We start from the raw sequence: 16,798 nt of genomic DNA, 5'->3' as shown, positions 1-16,798 counted from the left end.
GTTTTCCACAGTGGCTGCACCAGTCTGCATTCCCACCAACAGTGCACTAGGGTTCCCTTTCATCCACATCCTCTCTAACACAATGTTAGAATGTTTGTTGATTTATTTATGATGGTCATTCTGGCTGGTGTGAAATGGTATTTCATTGCAGTTTTAACTTGCATTGCTCTGATGATTGGTGATGCTGAGCCTCTTTTCATATATCTCTGGGGCCTCTATATGTCCTCCTTGGGAAAGTCTGCTCAGGTCCTTTGCTCATTTTTTTACTTGAGTTGTTTGTCTTCCTGGAGTAGACTCATGTAAGCTCTTTATATATTTGGAGATCAGACCCTTGTCCAAGGGATCATCAGCAAATATGCATTCCCATATAGTTGGTTCCCTTTTCATTTTACTTTTGTTTTCTTTAGCCATGCAGAAGCTTTTTATTTTGATAAGACCCCATTTTTTAATTCTTTCCTTTATGTCCCCTACTCAAGGGGACACATTGGTGAAAATACTGTGCACAGAATGTCTGAGATTTTTCTGCTTGTGTTCTCCTCTAGGACTTTTATGGTGTCATGACATATATTTAAGTTTTTTATCCATCTTGAATTTACTTTTGTGTATGGTGTTAGTTGGTGATCGAGTTTTGTGGTATATATATATATATATATATATATATATAACTGTGTAGATCTCTCAACACTATTTCTTGGAAGAGGCTATTGTCACTCCATTTATGCTTCTGCTTCATTTGTCAAATATTAATTGACCATAGAGAGTTGGGTTTATTTCTGGGCTCTGTTCTGTTCCATTGGTCTAAGTGTTTGTTTTAATGCCAGTACCAGGATGTTTTGATTACCATTGCCTTGAAATATAATTTGAAGATGGGCATGGTGATCCATCCCACTTTGTTTTTCTTAATCAAAATTGCTGTGATTATTCGGGGTTATTTATGGTTCCATATAAATTTTTGAAATGTTTGTTCTATATCTGTGAAATATGTTATTGGTACTTTAATAGGTATTGCATTGAATCTATAAATTGCTTTAGGTAGTATGGATATTTTGATTATGTTAGTTGTTCCAATCCATGAACATAGTACATGCTTCCATTTGTTTGTGTCTTCCTTAATTTCTTTCTGCAGTGTTGTGTAGTTTTCTGAGTACAGGTCTTTTACATCCTTGGTTAGGTTTATTCCTATGTACTTTATTTTACTTGTTTCTGTATCAAATGGGATGTTATTCCTGATTTCTGTTTCCAATATTTCATTGTTGGTGTACAAAAATGCTTTCAATTTCAGAATATTGACTTTGTATGGCACTGTTTTGCCAAATTCACTATTAGGTTGAGTAGTTTTTTGGTGGAGTCTATAGAATTTTCTATGTACACAATCATGTTATCTGCAAATAATGACAGTTTTGTTTCTTCTGTTCTAATTTGGATGCCTTTTATTTATTTTTCTTGTCTGATTGTTGTGGCTAGGACTTTCAATACTATGTTGAATAGCAGTGGTGAAAGCAGACATCCTTGTCTTGTTCCTGTTTTTAGTGGGGAAGCTTTTAGTTTTTATCCATTTATCTCATGGATAATGTTGGCTTTAGGCCCCTCATATATGGCTTTCCTTATGTTGAAAAATGCTCCCTCTATTCCCACATTGCTATTTTTTATCATAAATGGGTGCTATACCTTATCAAATTCTTTTTCTGCCTCTTTTTCAGATATGATCATGTGATTTTTGTCTTTGCTTGTGTTTATGTGATGTATTATGTTTATTGACTTGTGAATATTGCACCATCCTTGCATACCTGGGATAAACCCCACTTGATCATGGTATATGATGTTTTTAATGTATTGCTGGATGCTATTTGCTGATATTTTGTTGATGATTTTAGAATCTATGGTCATTAGTAATATTGGCCTGTAGTTTTCTTCTTTGTTGTGACTTTCTCTGGTTTTGAAATTAGGATGATGCTAGCTTCATAAAAAGAGTTTGGGTGTCTTTTATCATCTTGGATTTTTTCTTGTAGTCTGTGTATGATAGATACTAGCTCTCCCTTAAATGCTTTTTAAAATTACCCTGTGAAACTATCTGGTCCAGGGCTTTTGTGTACCATGAGTTTTTTGTTTTATTACTGCTTTGATTTTGTCAGCTGTTATTGGTCTGTTCAGGCTGATTCTTCTTCATTGAATATTGAAACATTATATTTTTCTAGAAATTTGTCTATTTCACCTGGGTTTCAAATTTCTTGGCATAGAGTTCTTCATAGTAATTTCTTACAATCCTTTGTATTTCTGTGGTATCGGTTATAATCTTTCATTTCTGATTGTGTTTATTTGGGTCCTCTGTCTTTTTTCCTTGATGAGTCTTCTTAAAAGCTTGCCAATTTTGTTTATTTTTCAAAGAACCAGCTTCTGGATTTATTGATCCTTAGAATTGTGATTTTAGTTTCTATGTCATTTAAATCTGCTATCGATTATTTCCTTCCTTGTACTTGCTCTGGGCTATCTTTGTTGTTATTCTTTGAGTTCTTGTAGGTGTAGGAATAGGTTGTTTATTTGAAATGTTTCTATCTTTTTTAGGTAGGTCTGTATCACTGTGAACTTCCTTCTCTGGACTGCCTTCACTGAGTCCCATAAGTTTTGGGTTGTTGTGAGTTCATTTTCATTTGTTTCCAGAAACTTTTTGATTCCTTCCTTGATCTCATTCTAAATCCATTCTTTGTTTAATAGCATGCTATTAAATCTCCATGAGTTTGAGCATTTTTTAATTTTTCCTTGGGGTTGGTTTCTAGTTTCAGTCACTTATGGTCTGAGAACATGCTCAATATGATTTCAATATTCTTGAATTTTCTGAGGCTTGTTTTGTGTCCTATCATGTGGTCTATCTTTGAAAAAGTTCCATATGCATTTGAAAAGAATCTCCATTTTGCCCCTTTGGGATGAAAATTTCTATGTATATATCATTTAATTCCATTTCATCTAGGTTATTGTTCAATGTCACAGTATCTTTGTTGATATTTTGCTTGGAAAATCTATCCTTTTTTGACAATAGGGTGTTAAAATTGCCTACTATAATTGTGTTATTGTCAATATCTTTGTTGAAGTGCTCCAAGATTTTTCTTGTATATTTGGGTGCTCCTTTGTTGGGTGCATATATATTTACATTGTTTATGTGTTCTTTTTAAAATTTATTTATTTTATTTTAATTGTTGTTCAAGGACAGTATTCTGTCTTTTACTCCCATCCCAGCCTGACAGTGACCAGAGGGGAGAGGGGAGGGAATTCCAGGGGAAAAAAGGAAGGGTTTACAGAAACAAGCATAAAGGACACATGTTTGTGTGTTCTTCATGGGTTCATCCTTTGACTATTATGAAGTGATCTTCTGGGTCTCTTTTTATGATTCTTATTTTGAAGTCTATTTTGTCTGAGATGAGTATTGTACACAGCTTTTTTTTCCTGTCCATTTGCTTGGTATATTTGTTTCCAGCCTTTCACTTTCAGTCTGTGTAGGTCTTTTGTCCTGAAGTGGGTCTCTGGTAGGCAGCATATATGTGGATCTTGATTTCTTATCTATTCAGCTATTTTATGTATTTTGATTGGAACATTTAATCCATTTATGTTTAAAGTTATTATTTTAAATTGTACCTTTCAATTGCCATTTTATTTCCTTTGCACCCATGTCCTCTCTCTTTCACTCTTTTTCTTCCTTTTCTTAAAGCAGTCTCTTTATCATGTCTTACAGTGATGGTTTGGTGGAGATGTATTCTATGAGCCTTCTTTTCTCTGGGAAATACCTTATGTCATTTTCCATTTTAATTGAGAGCCCTGCTGGATATAGTAGTCTTGGTGGCAGGCCTTTCTCTTTCATTACTTGGAATATTTTTTGCCAATTCCTTGTGACTTGGAACATTTTCATTGAGAAGTCAGCTGCTAGTCTTATTCAAACTCCCTTGTATGTTACTTGCTGTTTCTCCCTTACTGCCTTTAAGATTCTTTATTTGTCTTGTAATTTGACATTTTAATTGTGAGGCATCTTGAAGTAGGCCTCGTTGGGTTTCTTATGATTGGGACTCTGTGTTTCCTGGATCTATGTGCCTTTTTCTCTCATCAAATTAGGTAAGTTTCGCATCATTACTTCTTCAATCAAATTTTCTATCTCTTGCCCTTCTTCTTCTTCTTCTTCTTCTTCTGCTGCTGCTGCTTCTTCTTCTTCTTCTTCTTCTTCTTCTTCTTCTTCTTCTTCTATCCCTATTATATAGATATTATTACGTTTCATGTTGTCCTGCAGTTCCCCTAACACCTCTTTGTTCTTTATGAATATTTTTTTCTTTTTCTTGCTCTTCCTGGGATTGTTTTTCTACCTTGTCCTCCAGCTCACTCATTTGATCCTCTGCTTCATCTAGCCTGTTTTTGATTCCTTCTATTGTGTTCTTAATTTCAGAAACTGTATTCTTCACTTCTTCTTGGCTCTTGTTGATAGTTTCTACTTCCTTTTTCACATTGATATAGTTTGCAGTGAGTTCATCATAGTTTCCCTATAGTTTTTGGTAATTCTCTGTGATTCTCTGTAATTCTCTCATTGAGCTTCCTTACAACAATTGCTTTGAACTTAATATCTGATAATTGACTTGCTTCGGTTTCATTTAGCATTCTTTCTGAGGCTTCCTCCTTTTTCATTTGGAGATTGTTTCTATGTCTTCCCATTGTTTGTGAGACTCTTCTTGTTAGCCTCTGCTTCTTAAATTGATCTGTTGTGACTCCCTGGGTTTGTAGTGTGAACGTCTATGGTAGGATACCTGTGAGATTCAATGGTGCTATCTCCTTAATTTCTTGAAATTGCTGCTGTTGGGATGTTGTTTGTCTTGGCTTTCTGGATGTATTTGGGTTTTGATTGTTGTTGGGTCTTTCTTTGGTGGGTTCTTCCCTCCAGCTGGTTGACTGAGGGTCACTCTGCCCACCACAACTTGTATGTTGTTGTAGTGATGTGGACAGGTTGTGTCGAAACTGGTTCTCCTATATGTACAAGGTTAGGAGGCTTCTCTCTCGCTACTGTTCAGTTGTTTGTTCTGGATAATTTCTCCACCAGTAAGTTGTAATTCCAGATTGGTTCTGGGTGGAGGTATTATGGTTTTCACTCACTCCTCTGCCATCTTCCTTTATTATCTGTTGATGGTTCCTTTGTTGATGGGTTCTCTCTTCCAATAGGTATTTTTGTGTTCAGAGCTCCCACCTATTCTTTTATGTGAACAGTTGGAGTAGGGAGGCAAAATGAATTAAGACATTGGGAGTGTGTTCTATGGGTTTTACAGTACCAACCTGTAGAGAAGAGATAGGAGATCCTTTGGATAAGTATAGTGTTAACCATGACATTTCACCCACCTGGCCACTTTTTAGAAAGAATTGAAAAAAGATAAGACTCTTGTTGGAGGGGGGAAGGTGAGCTGAATTCAGAAAACAGCTTGTGGGAGGTCAGATTATGAAATATAGTGGGAGTAAAGGATAGAAAATAGGTATAATGTGTGAGAGAATAGGGTTAACCACAGCAATAATAGAGTTCTGGAAGACAGTGAAATAGGCTAAGATCTGGGAGGGGTGCTGTGTAGAATTTACAATTGTATGGGACAATTATTTAAAGTAGGACTTGAACAACAATAATATGACAAAAATATATGATTTGGATAACAAGAATAGAAAGTACACAGTCAAGAGTAGTGTGTTATTGGAACACAAGTGAAGTGAAAGAAGAAAATTAAAATACAATAAAAAGATAGAACAAGGAAAACTAGTCAAACAATGCAACTAGAGAAATAAAATGAAGAAAACTAAACAGAAAGAAGAGAAATAAAAAAATACTGATAAAACAAAAGAAGTACAAATAATGAAAAATAATAATACAAGTAAACAATGACATTCCAGTTCCCTGAAATAGAAAAGTGAAATTTGTCTGTTTCACAATTCACCCTGTGATGCTTCTTTGGGCCTGTCTCTGGACATTTCACAGCTCCAGGTCTTATTGTCTTACTTGGGGGGCAGGGGAAAGAAAAAGCCTCCTGATTTAAAAATCAGCTAAGAAAGTTCTGCTGGTCCTCCTGGATGCTGCAAGCTGAGTGGGTTGGGCTTCACTTTTCTCCCTTCCTATGGTTTTACAAGGATTGGGGCCAGGTCTGTGCTGTACTATTCACAGTGTGCAGCCTCCATCCCAGTTCTACTAGTCATTTCCAGGCCCCCACTGCCTCTCTGCACCAGACTGGCACCTTCCATGCACCTGCTGTGCTGTCATTCAGGTGCACTAATTAGAGGCAACTCACACACCACCTTCTCACTCCTTGCTATACTAGGTGCTAGGCACTCTCAAGGTTTCTTCAGGGTAATTCAGCTCCCCCATTGAGTTAAGTCTTTTGGAGACTGCTAACTCCCTAAGCCCTACCGCTCTTCTTTGTGGGGTGGGCCTCCTCCTTTCTCTTAGCAAGGCAGCCCAGCCACCCTACAGTGGCAGGGGCAGAGTTGTGGCCAAGGTTGTGGCTTTAGCAGCAAGTGTTTGGCTAGGGCAGCTAGTAGTGGCCACTGTGGCAGACTTCCTTGAACTGTGACCAAGAGCCAGTTTTTTAACAAAAACCTTCTGTTTAAGCCTGCTGCTCCCAACAAGCACCTGGTCTCTCACACATCCTAACTTTTCAACCAGACTGGAGACAATCCGTGTCAGGTTCTGTCATGATCCGCTCTTCTCCCTTCTCCAGACATCACCTGGCTCCCCAGTTTTTCTCATAATTACCCAGCCGGCATTCACAGTCTCAGTAGATAAACACCTGCCACTGTGTGTCTCCCATTTCATCTTTATTCCCTCCATCAACTTCAAGCATTTAGGTCCATCATGTGTTTCTCTATCCTCCTTGTTTGGCAAGGGAGGGAGCTGTTGTTTTGGCTCTCATCCAAGGATCCTGCAGCAGGTGCTGGAAGGCACCAGGCCAGGGGCAGCAGCAGTCCTGGTCCCCACACTGTTCTCAGGGACCTTCCTGTCCCAAAGCAGTCTCCCTACCATCTGTTTTTCAATGTTTTCTATGCTTTTGGCCTGCAACCTTCATATATGCTGGATTCCATTGGTTGTTCACTCTGTTCCTCAGAAGACTAGCTAGGTGTTCCACTTGTGCACAGGGGGAAGTGGGCTCTGCTCCCACCTATTTCATCACCATCTTCCAACTCCACCATTGGCATTTTGATATGGATTTAACTGAATCTTTATATTGCTTTGGGTAGTATGGACATTTTTATATTAATTCTTCCTATCCATGATCAAGGTATATGCTACCATTTATTTGTGTCTTCCTTAATTTCTTTCTTCAGTGTTCTATACTTTTCAGAGTACAGGTTTTTTACCTCCTTCATTAAGTTTATTCCTAGGTATTTTATTATTTTGTTCCTATTGCAACTGGGATTTTTCTAGTTTCTGTTTTTGATATTTCATTGTTGGTATACAAAATTGACTTCGATTTCTGAATATTGACTTTGTATCCTGTTGTTTTGCTAAATTCATTTATTAGGTTGAGTAGATTTTTGGTGGTCAGTTCATCTACAAACAATGAAAGATTTAATTCCTCCTTTGTGATTTGGGTGCTTTTATTTATTTTTCTTGTCTGTTCACTATGACTAGAACTTCCAATACTATGTTGACTAGAAGTGAAAATAGACACCCTTGTCTTGTTTCTGATCTTAGAGAGAAAGCTTTTGGTTTTTGATCATTGAATGTGGTATTGGCTGTAGATTTCTCATATATGGCTTTTTTATGTTGAAGTATACTTTCTCTATTCCCACTTTCCTGAGTGTTTTTTTTTTATCATAAATTGGTGCTGTAGTTTATCCAGTGCTTTTCAGTATATATTGATGTGACTGTGTGGTTTTTGTCTTTTATTATTTTATGTGATGCATTACATTTCAAACTGACAGTGACCAGAGGTGAGGGGGAGGGGGAAAATGGGAGAAAGAAGAAGTGTCTTATCAAGGAACATGTATAAAAGACCCACAGTAATGGACAACAGGGTGGGAACTGACTGAGGGAATAAGGGGTGTGGTGAGCAGGATAGAAGAAAGCAATGGGGGGAATTAGGACAACTGTAATTGGAAAAACAATAAACTACTAGTGCTTATAGATGAATTCAGTAAAATAATAGAATACAAAATTAATATTCAGAAATAAGTTGCATTTTTACACCAAAAATGAATTAGTTGAAAAGAAAGTAAGAAAAATATTCCATTTACAGTGCATCAAAACAATGCAATGCCTGGAAGAAATTTAGCCAAGGAGGTAAAGGTCCTATACTTGGATAAGTTATAAGACATTGAAGAAGATCCAAATAAATGATGACATACTCATGGATAGGAAGAATTAGCATAATTAAAATTCCCATTATACCCAAAGCAATCTATATATGCAGTGAAATTCCTATCAAAAGACCACTGGCACTTTTCACACACACACAAAAAATCAAATATATGGAACCACAAAGACCTGAATAACTACAAAACTCTTGAAAAAAAGAACAAAGTTGGAGATATCATACACCTGATATAAAATGATGACAGAAAGCTATAGTGATCAAAATAGCATGAAGCTGGCATAAAAACAGACATGCAGGGGTGGGTATAAGTAGATTTACAATTGTTAGCATGGAAAAAGACATGCAGGTAATGATTACTATGATAGCTTTATTAACTCAAAATAATATCACAGTGACATGAGATTTTACCTAAATACACTGTGTCACACCTGTATAGATAAATGGAAGAATAGAAAGCCCAGAAATAAACACACACCTATATATTCAATTAATATATGAAAAATAATGAAAAAAAACATTTGATGGGGTAAAGACTGTCTATCAATAGCATTGACATATTTGGACAGATACATGCAAAAACTAAAACTAGATCATCTTCTTGTACTATATACAAGAAGAAACCCAAAATGGATTAAAAACCCAAATGTAAGACCTGGGACTATAAAACACCTGGAAGAAAACACAGGAACTAAACAATCTGGCATTGCACTTAGTAATTTCTTTTCTGATAAATCTCTTCAGGCAAGGGAAACAAAAGAAAAAATATACTGCTGGGATTACATCAAACTTAAAAAATTTACACAGCAGAGAAAACCACCAACAAAACAAAATGATAACCTACTGACCAGAAAAAGATATTAATCAATGATAGATCTGATAAGTGGTTAATACCCAAAATCTATAAAGAAGTCATACAACTTAGCATAAAAAATAAACAATCCAATTAAAAGGACACAAATAGATACTTCTCCAAAGAGAACATACAGATGGACAACACATCTGTGAAAAGATGTTCAATGTCACTATTATTAAAGAAATGCAAATTAAAATTACAATGAGAGTTTTACCTCATACCTTTCAGAATGGCTATCATCAATAAGTCAACAAACAACAAGCATTGGCAAGGATGTAGAGAAAGGTAACACTTGTGCATTTTTAGTGTGACTTCAAGTTTGTGCAGCCAAGTGGAAAACAGTTGCACAAACTGTTTCCAGTTTCCAGTGGAAAGTTTCTCAAATAATTTAAAATATAGCTATTATATGACCAACAATTTCACTCTGGGTATTTATCTGAATAAATCCAATATACTAATTTGAAAACATGTATGCACTTCTATATTCACTGCAGAATTATTTACAATAGCTAAGATATTGAAATATCTCAAGTTTCCATTAACAGATGACTGGATAGGGAAGATGTGGTACATATATCCATCTAATAGTACTTGGCCACAAAAAAGAATAAAATCTTACTATTGTAACAACATAGATGGAACTAAAGGATATTATGCTATGTGAAAAATTCAGGCAGAGAAAGACAAATACCATATGATTTCACTTTTATGTGCATTCTAAAGGACAAAACAAGATCAACAACAAGAACAACAACAACAACAACAACAGGGCTCTTAGGATATAATCCCAGCAGTGGAATTGCCAGGTCAAAAGGAAATTCCATTTTTAGTTTTCTGAGGAAATCCCATGCTGTTTTCCATGGTGGCTGCATCAGTCTGCATTTCCAGCAACAGTGCACTAGGTTTCTCTTTTCTCCACATCCTCTCCAATACTTGTTTGTTGATTTGTTTATGATGTCCATTCTGAGTGGTGTGAAGTGATATCTCATTGTAGTTTTAATTTTCATCTCTCTGATGGCTAGTGATGCTAAGAATCTTTTCATATGTCTCTGGGCCCTCTGTATGTCCTCCTTGGAGAAGTGTCTGTTCAGGTCTTTTGCCCATTTTTAATTGGGTTTTTGTCTTCCCGAAACACCAATCCATAAGAACCTATGCAACCCAATGTTCATAGCAACATAATTTACAATAGTCAGAACTGGAAGCAGCCTAAGTGCTCATCAGTAAATGAATGGATCAAAAAACTATGGTACATCTGCATGATGGAATATCATGCAGCAGAAAGAAAGAAGGAAATCCAACCCTTTGCAACAACATGGATGGAACTGGAGAGCATCATGCTAAGTGAAATAAGTCAGGTGATGAAAAGCAAATAGCATATGATCTCACCTTTAAGTGGAACCTAGTCAACAAAACAAACAAGCAAGCAAAATATAACCAGAAACATTGAAATTAAGAACAATCTGATGGTAACCAGAGGGGAGATGGGAAAAGATAATGGAGGGAGGGGTGAATGGATTTCAGGAACAACTATAAAGGACACATGGACAAAACTGGTAAAACCAAGGGGGTGTGGAATCAGGGGAGGGAGGTGGGGATAGCTGGGGTTGGGGGAGAGTGCTGGGAGGAAAATTCAGGCAACTGTACTTGATCAGCATAAAATAATAAAAAAATAGAGATAGGGAGAATAAAATGGTGGTTGCCAGCTTCGAAAGCAGATGGGAACCTGGGTAAAAAAAATGGTGAGGGGGTTAAGAAGTATGAATTGGTAGTCACAAAATAGTCATGGGGATGTAGAGTGTGGCAGAGGAAATATAATCAATAATATTGTAATAACTATGTATGGTGCCAGGTGGTTACTAGACATATTGAGGGAATCACTTTGTAAATTATGTAACTGTCTAATCACTATGTTGTACAACTGAAACTAATATAAAATAATATTGAAGATCAACTATAATTGAAAAATTAATAAAAAAGGAAAATGGGAAAAAAACCCTGATGTTAGAATTGATCTTTGTAGAACTGCAAGCCTTTGTAATATCTAATGTTGTTTTACCAACCTTCACTATTATAACCAATTCAAGTCTCCCCTCTTTAGGACAAATTATCTCTCAGTTGAAAAACCTTGACCTTGATACCAAAATTGGTATATAATGTGTCTGAATGACAGGGACATTTTTTAAACTTTTCTCAAGCTAGTGAAGGAGATCCAAGAGTTAACAATACTGAGCTTAGGTAGGCCTTATAGCTCAACCCCAATCAATAGTGCAGATAATTCATGATGCAAATTTTTTATTTGCAGTATATAACTAGTACGTCTGTGATTTACATGTTACAGAGTACTAGAATGACTGAGACCATATCACTTAACCTTCCCACCATTTTTTAAGTATTTTATTTATTCATTTTTAGGGAGGGAGAAAAAGGGAAAGAAACATCAATGTGTGACTCCTCCCAAGTGCCCCAGCTGGGGACCTGGCCCACAACCCAGGCATGTTCCCTGACTGGGGATCAAACCAGTGACCCCTTGCTTTGCAGGCTGGCACTCAGTCCACTGAGCCACACCAGTGAGGGAATTCCCACTATTTTTATAAGTGAGGAATCCAGAAGTGAAATTATTCTGAGTAATTTATGTCTCATGGAGGATAGGAATATTCCTGAAAATAATAGAAAAGAAGGAAGTAGAGGAAACTTCAACTCCCCTGCTATTTTTTTGTTTGTTTCTTTAACTTTTTTCTTGTAGTTCAAGTACAGTTGTCTCCACTACCCCCACCCAAGCCATCCCTGCTTCCCACTCTTGATCCTATTTCCCTTTGGTTTTGTCCATGTGACCTTTATAGATGTTCCTGAAAACCCCTCCCCCTTTTCCCCCTGTTTTCCCCTCCCACCACCCCTCTGATTACTGCCCACTTGTTCTTAATATTTCACTCCTATCCCTAGGTTTGGAATTGGTGACCTGGTTGACTGTCTCTCTTCTCTTTTTCTAGAGGAAGCAAAAGGAGATCCAGGTGATGAAGCGTCAGCTGACCAAGATTCAGGATCTGGGAGAAAACTTAGAAGAGGCTCTGGTTCTGGACATCAAATACAGTACCATTGGGTTGGCACAGCAGTGGGACCAGCTCTACCAACTTGGGATGCGAATGCAACACAACTTGGAGCAACAGATCCAAGCCAAGTATTGAGAACCTAGGGAAAGGGCTGGGAAGGGTGTGGGTATTATCAGGTTTTAGGAGCTCAACTCTAAGGGCTATAGTTTGGGGTAAAGGTTAAAAGTACTGCTTCAGAGGCAGTATCCTCATGATGTTTAGAACCAATATTCACTCTCTTTACCGACCCAGAAATGACTGTTTCTTTTTATTCTATTATGCAATCAGAGACAGTGTCAACATCTAATTCTAAAATTTTCCTCACCATCTTATGTAATTTCTCCAGAAAGCATTCCCTTTTGTAAAATTTTCTCCAAAGTGTGTAGAATGAATGAAACAGTCAAGACATAGAGCAGAAGAACATAACTCATTTTTTCTAAATAAGTTAATTGTCTTAAAACATTTTAGTTTTCCAGCCCTGGCTGGCATAGCTCAGTGAATTGAGCACGGGCTTGAACCAAAGTGTCGCAGGTTTGATTCCCAGTCAGGGTACATATCTGGGTTGCAGGCCATGACCCCCAGCAACCACACACTGGTGTTTCTCTCTCTCTCTATCTCCCTCCCTTTCCTCTCTAAAATAAAATAAAAATAAATAAATAAATAAATAAATAAATAAATAAATAAAATCTTTAAAAAATTTTAGTTTTCCATAGATTTTGGCAGTGTTATCTACATCAGAGATAGGCAAACTTGTTCTGTAAAAAGTTTGATAATAAACACATTAATCTTTGTGAGCCAGATAGTCTCTGTTATAACTACTTGATTATCTTGTGGAGATAAATGAGTTACTATAATTTATAAATGACTGAGCATGGACCTGTTAAAAAATTTTATTTACAGACATTAATATTAAATCTTATATAATTTTATGTATAATAAAGCATTCTTTTTTATTGTTTTTAACCATGTAAAAATGTAAAAACCATGAATAATGCTGCAATGATTTAACAAATCATTTTAATTTTTTAACAAATGTCACTCCAATACATTCTATTAAAAAAATGTAAAAACCATTCTTAACTCATTGACTGTACAAAAGCAAGTGACAGACTGGATTTGATCCATAGACCATAGTTTACCAATCCCTGAAGTAGATGACTCAAATGGCATGCTTACTAAAATTTCTATTTCACATGACATAGCTTTTCTTCTCTTTGTTTTATTTCATTAGCTAATTAATGTTTTGCCTTTTAGAGACACCATAGGTGTGAGTGAGGAAACACTGAAGGAATTTAGCACCACCTATAAGTGAGTATAATTTCATAGTTGATTGGTTGTTTTGATTTTCAGACCATTGAGAATAAATTTCCAAATAACATTTTACCCTTCAGTGTGTCTTGGTAGGATATTATGTGAAGATCCACATATGTTATTTATCTTTGATTTGTGGCTTATAATGTGTTTATGAGATTCCTGAACTTTAGAAAATACATTCTTTTATATTCAATGTTTTATGCTTTTTCCTGCCCTCTGTGACAGCATGGGTGGACCTGGAGAACATTATGCTAAGTGTGATAAGCCAGGCAGAAAAAGACAAATGCCATATAATTTCACTCATATGTGTAATCTAACTGAACAAACTGAATTAACAAGCAAATGAGAGACAGAATCATAGATCAAGAGCTGGCTGATAGCTCTTGGGGTGTGGTAGGTTGCCAGGGAGGGATTGAGCAAAAAAGACAAAGAACTAATGGACACAGGAAACAGTGTGGTGATTGGAGGGGGGAGAAGGTGGAAGAGGGTATAAGGGGAGTGAATGATAATGGGCAAATAAGTAAATAAATAAATAAACAAATAAATAAATAAGAAACACAGGCAAGCTCTCCACTCAATTCTCTGATAAGTTTATGGCACACTAATAAATCCCCAGTGGACACAACAAAGTTTGTTATTTTGTGTTGTAATCTGGTTCTTTATTGAATTTGATAAGATGTTTTTATTCTTTAGACACTTTGATGAGAATTTGACAGGGCGCTTGAGTCACAAAGATTTCCGGTCCTGCCTGAGAGGACTCAATTACTACTTGCCCATGGTGGAGGAGGGTGAACCTGAACCAAAGTTTGAGAAGTTCCTGGATGTCGTTGATCCAGGCAGGTAGGAAGAAGACCAATGGCCAGGCCATAGTGAGAATGGAGCTTGAGGGGATAAACACAGAGAGTAAAATGGTCTGTAAAACATGAAATTTAACTCATCTTGAGAATAGGAAGATACAGACGATGATAAATGAATTGGGAAGCTTTTGCTTTTTCAGGATTAACTCAGAAGTTCATGGCACTAACTCCAACTCAGGCACCAGTTCTTCAATTTGGTCAGTTCCTCATTCATGTTTGACTCTAACTTCTGTTGGTTCTGAAAATTGAACTTGAGAGAAGAATCCTTTTATGTGAACAAGGTCTTATGAAAAGGATGACTAACTTGTGGGGGTGAAGTTGTTATATGCTTATGAGGGTAGAGTAGAATCATAGGGGGATCACGTTATTGTTAGGAACTAATTCTTTCTAATACCAAGATCAAGCAAGACTAGATATAGAGGTCTTCAACTCAACTTGAAGAGTTTGAAGTACCTAGATACTGGTGCTGATAGGAAATATCCAAATTCTATATAGTGTGTCATGCTAAAAGGCCCATGAGGAAACAGAGGTTGAAACTTAGGAAACTGTTTATTTGGTTGTAAGGACATAAGGAAGAGGGCCAAATAAATCATAGTCTTAGAGAACTGAGTGGAAAGAGGCACTTGAAAAATTTAGCTTTCTTCTGTCTTTGAGACACTGAGTAGAATGAGAAAAGGACCTGTTTTCTCCTTTGTGTTGAAAGGGCACAGTTTCTAATCTATTTATCCCACAGGAAAGGCTATGTCTCACTGGAGAACTATACCTCATTCCTGATTGATAAGGAATCAGAAAACATCAAGTCCAGTGATGAAATAGAGAATGCTTTCCAAGCCTTGGCAGAGGGCAAAGCCTGTATTACCAAAGAAGACATGAAGCAGGTCAGATTCTAATTTTATCCATTCTCATGATGCTCTTATCATAATGATTTTAATCATCTCAAAGGCAAACTACCTTATCCCCAACTACTTTTTTTTCAGATATTATCGTTCTCTATATATTATTTGCTTTGATTACTATTTTATGTCATGATCAAAACCTAAAGTCAATCTCTAACAACTACCAGGGTCAATCCCAAAACTGAAACTCAGTTTTCAAGAATATCTCTTATCCCATTTATTTAATAAGACAAATAAGGGAATGGGTTAAATAGTGTAGTCGAGTGACATGGAACTCTTAAAAGCTGAGTTAAAGAGATTGTTGGTCTCATTAGAAATTATGTACTTTTGTGAAAGGTATGTGATATGGATGGTACTAGCTTTTTCTCTTCTTTTTCCAATCATTAAATAATATTTTTATGAATTTTTAATTGTCATTCAAGTACAATTGTCTCCATTTTCTCTCCACCACTCTCTTTTGCCCCACCAACCACCACTTTTCACCCTCAATCCTACCCCCTTTGGCTTTTCCATTCCCTGAGTTTAGGGACTATTGGAATCCCAAAGTAATCGGCTATTTTGAATTCCTATTACTATATATATAATTTTTTTTTTGTTTTAGGCCCTAACACCAGAACAAGTGTCGTTCTGTGCCTCACATATGCAGCAATATGTGGACCCACGAGGCCGAAGCCACCCTGCTGGCTATGACTATGTTGGATTCACCAATTCCTACTTTGGCAACTGATAAGCATCTATTATTGGATTGTATAAAATCTTGGCATGGCGGGAAGTATTGGTGAATAAAAGAGGCAGGTGAATAAAGAGGGTGGGAAGATAGTGTGCATGTGTGTGGGTGTATTACATTTATTGCAGGACCTGAAAAACAAAAACAAGCTTGGGTGATATAATGCATTAATAGAGTTGGAGAAGAGAAGATCAGGGGCTTATGTGGAAATGAAGCCCTACTGAGGTGTGTCATGTTCTTCATTTTTTCTTTTTAGTTAAATGTATTGAGGTGACATTGGTTAATAAAATTATATAAATTTCAAGTATACAATTCTGGGATACATCATCCATATATTGCATTGTATGCCCCCTACCCAAAGTAAATTATTTTTCCATCATCATATATTGACCCTCTGTACCTTTTACAAACCTACCACCCTCCATACTGTTGTGTGCATCAATGAGTTTTGTTTTATGTTTGTTCATTTGCTAATTTCAGTATTATATCTCACATATGAGTGAGTTACATGGTTCTTGACATTTTCTGTCTGACTTATTTCACTTGGATTAATATTCTTAAAATTTGTCCATATTGCCACAAACGGCAACATTATATTTTTCTTATAGATTATGTGAGGCATAAATAAACTAGAATAATAGTCAAGTTTCCTATTTTTATTTGCTGAGTTCTACATGGATTCTTTTTTAAAGAAATTTTATTTATTTATTTTTAGAGAGAGAGGAAGAGAGGGAGAAAGAGAGGAAGAGA

The 16,798-nt window shown here is 36.4% G+C and overlaps 1 protein-coding gene across 2 annotated transcripts in view; it reads left to right on the top strand.

The window, feature by feature from the left end:
- SPTA1 (spectrin alpha, erythrocytic 1) overlaps positions 1-16,127 on the top strand; it is a 185,993-nt gene extending 169,866 nt beyond the window's left edge. For both annotated transcript variants that reach the window (XM_036015014.1, XM_036015013.1), the window contains exons 48-52: positions 12,156-12,343; positions 13,509-13,562; positions 14,262-14,408; positions 15,159-15,303; positions 15,923-16,127. In XM_036015014.1, the coding sequence (XP_035870907.1) occupies positions 12,156-12,343; positions 13,509-13,562; positions 14,262-14,408; positions 15,159-15,303; positions 15,923-16,048 (660 nt within the window). In that variant the 3' untranslated portion in view covers positions 16,049-16,127. The remainder of the gene's footprint in view (positions 1-12,155; positions 12,344-13,508; positions 13,563-14,261; positions 14,409-15,158; positions 15,304-15,922) is intronic.
- Positions 16,128-16,798: the final 671 nt, after the last annotated feature.

The sequence above is a fragment of the Phyllostomus discolor genome, chromosome 14, assembly GCF_004126475.2.
Source record: "Phyllostomus discolor isolate MPI-MPIP mPhyDis1 chromosome 14, mPhyDis1.pri.v3, whole genome shotgun sequence".
Lineage (NCBI taxonomy): Eukaryota > Metazoa > Chordata > Mammalia > Chiroptera > Phyllostomidae > Phyllostomus > Phyllostomus discolor.
Note: the sequence above shows the minus strand (reverse complement) of the source record. Positions and strands in the feature narration are given on the sequence as shown.